Here is a 1,751-nt window from a genome sequence, read left to right as displayed (position 1 = left end):
TTTACAGGATCTGTCCAGCTCTGAGAGAGGGGTGTTAAAGTCCCCTGTTATTATGGTGTTATAGGATGTCATATTGCTCAGACTACGCAAGGTCTGTTTTAAGAATCTAGGAGCATTTAAATTGGGTGCATAAATATTTATAATAGAAATATGGAAGTCAGAAGAAAAGAGGGGTTGCAATCTTATTTTGAGATACATGTGGATTTAAAGCAACTAAAGTTACAAAAGACAATGATGGTCACTTCATATTGGTCAAGGGAAAAATACAAGAAGACATTTCAATTCTAAATATTTTTTTTTTTGTCGTTGTTGTTGCAGTTATTGTTGTTCTAGCTGGCCTGGGCCACCACCTTTGGTATGTAGCTGATGCCCTGTATACTGAGCTATGGGTGCCACCCAAACTTTAAGTATTTTAAAGTGACCTTTTATTAAACTAATTATTACTTAATCTAAACTCAGGCACAGTGGTCAAACAAATTAAAACCATTTGTTAATGTCATAAAATTCCTATTTTTTAATGATCTTGCATTTAAACAGATTTTATAATATCCAAATCCATGAAGTAAATAGCAGACTTTAAAAATATATTATTTTTCCAGTGTCCAGCTTAGTCTAAGAATTTGTGAGGCTGGCTTGATCCATGGCTGTGAAGAATACACAAATAGCAGCTGTAATGAGTAGGTGCATTCCCTCATAGAGAAGTTTTGGAGAAAATACGCTCCATATAAACAAATGATAACGCAGGGATGTCACCAAAATAATGTATGTGGAAACTGGTATAGAACAAATCAGTGCGTAGCAGAAGCAAGCATGACTCAGCGCTGAATCACTGTTAACAGAAAAGAAAATGTGTATTAGCATATGTCGCATGTGTCACAAAAGGCAAGAACATACATGCAAGTAACACTTTCACTTTGAGAAGGACTGCAGTAATTCCTGCTCCTGGACTAGAAGGTGGTGCATTCTTTCTTCTGCACACCAACCAGTCACTTCTGTACTAGGGTAGCATTCCTTTAGAGAAATGGAAAAGGGAAAAAACAGTCCCAGCTCCCCAGGAGCACACGTTCTAGTGAAGGAGACAGGAAAAACATGTCAGGAAGAGACAAATGCTATGCAATATAAAGCAGAGGCAAAAGAAGAGTGCTGGGAGAGCTCTCCAGAAAAGCTTCCAAAAACCTGATGGTATATAAAAGGGTGTTTGTTAGACATGTTTCTCTGGGACCCCCGCCCCCAAAGAGATCTGGGTGTGGTCAGTGGCTTCCCTGCTCTTTGGGGCACCACAATATATATGCAAGACGTTTCCCAAATGTTGCATATTTGTTTAAAAACTATACCCATGTACTATTTATTGTATCACATATAGTATATCTTAAAATATAACCAATGAATACAATGCAATATAAATTTAAGTTCTATTCTAAACTTTTCTTCTTGCTGTCTAATAGAACATCTTGTCACTCTTGTCTGGTCTGAGGACACTGGTTTGAAAGTGCTTCTAAGCAAATTAACAGTGAAGAACAGCACTCTTGAAATAAGAACCACCTCAAAGCACATTAATGTCTTCCCTTTGTTTTCAGACCATTAAGATAAGTGTCACATATTATCTAACCTATTTCTTAAAGCAATTCCCTATGGCAGAGGTTCTCAACCTGTGGGTTGCAAACCATAGGAACTGTATTAAAGGGCCACCGCATTAGGAAGGTTGAGAACCACTGCCCTATGGTTTTGTGCTTTTTTTTTTTTTTTTTGAG

General features: G+C 37.4%; 1 protein-coding gene across 4 annotated transcripts in view; it reads right to left on the bottom strand.

Annotated features, from left to right (window-relative positions):
• Positions 1-504: 504 nt before the first annotated feature.
• PIGG (phosphatidylinositol glycan anchor biosynthesis class G) overlaps positions 505-1,751 on the bottom strand; it is a 39,124-nt gene continuing 37,877 nt past the window's right edge. For 2 of the 4 annotated variants that reach the window (XM_023507684.1, XM_023507685.1), the window contains one exon: positions 505-829. In XM_023507684.1, coding sequence (XP_023363452.1) covers positions 613-829 — 217 coding nt within the window. In that variant the 3' untranslated portion in view covers positions 505-612. The remainder of the gene's footprint in view (positions 830-1,751) is intronic. The other 2 variants (XR_001161765.2, XM_003801105.3) reach the window with 1 other exon arrangement.

This window comes from Otolemur garnettii, unplaced genomic scaffold (genome assembly GCF_000181295.1).
Source record: "Otolemur garnettii isolate 467f Iridium unplaced genomic scaffold, OtoGar3 scaffold00198, whole genome shotgun sequence".
In the NCBI taxonomy this organism is placed as follows: domain Eukaryota; kingdom Metazoa; phylum Chordata; class Mammalia; order Primates; family Galagidae; genus Otolemur; species Otolemur garnettii.
Note: the sequence above shows the minus strand (reverse complement) of the source record. Positions and strands in the feature narration are given on the sequence as shown.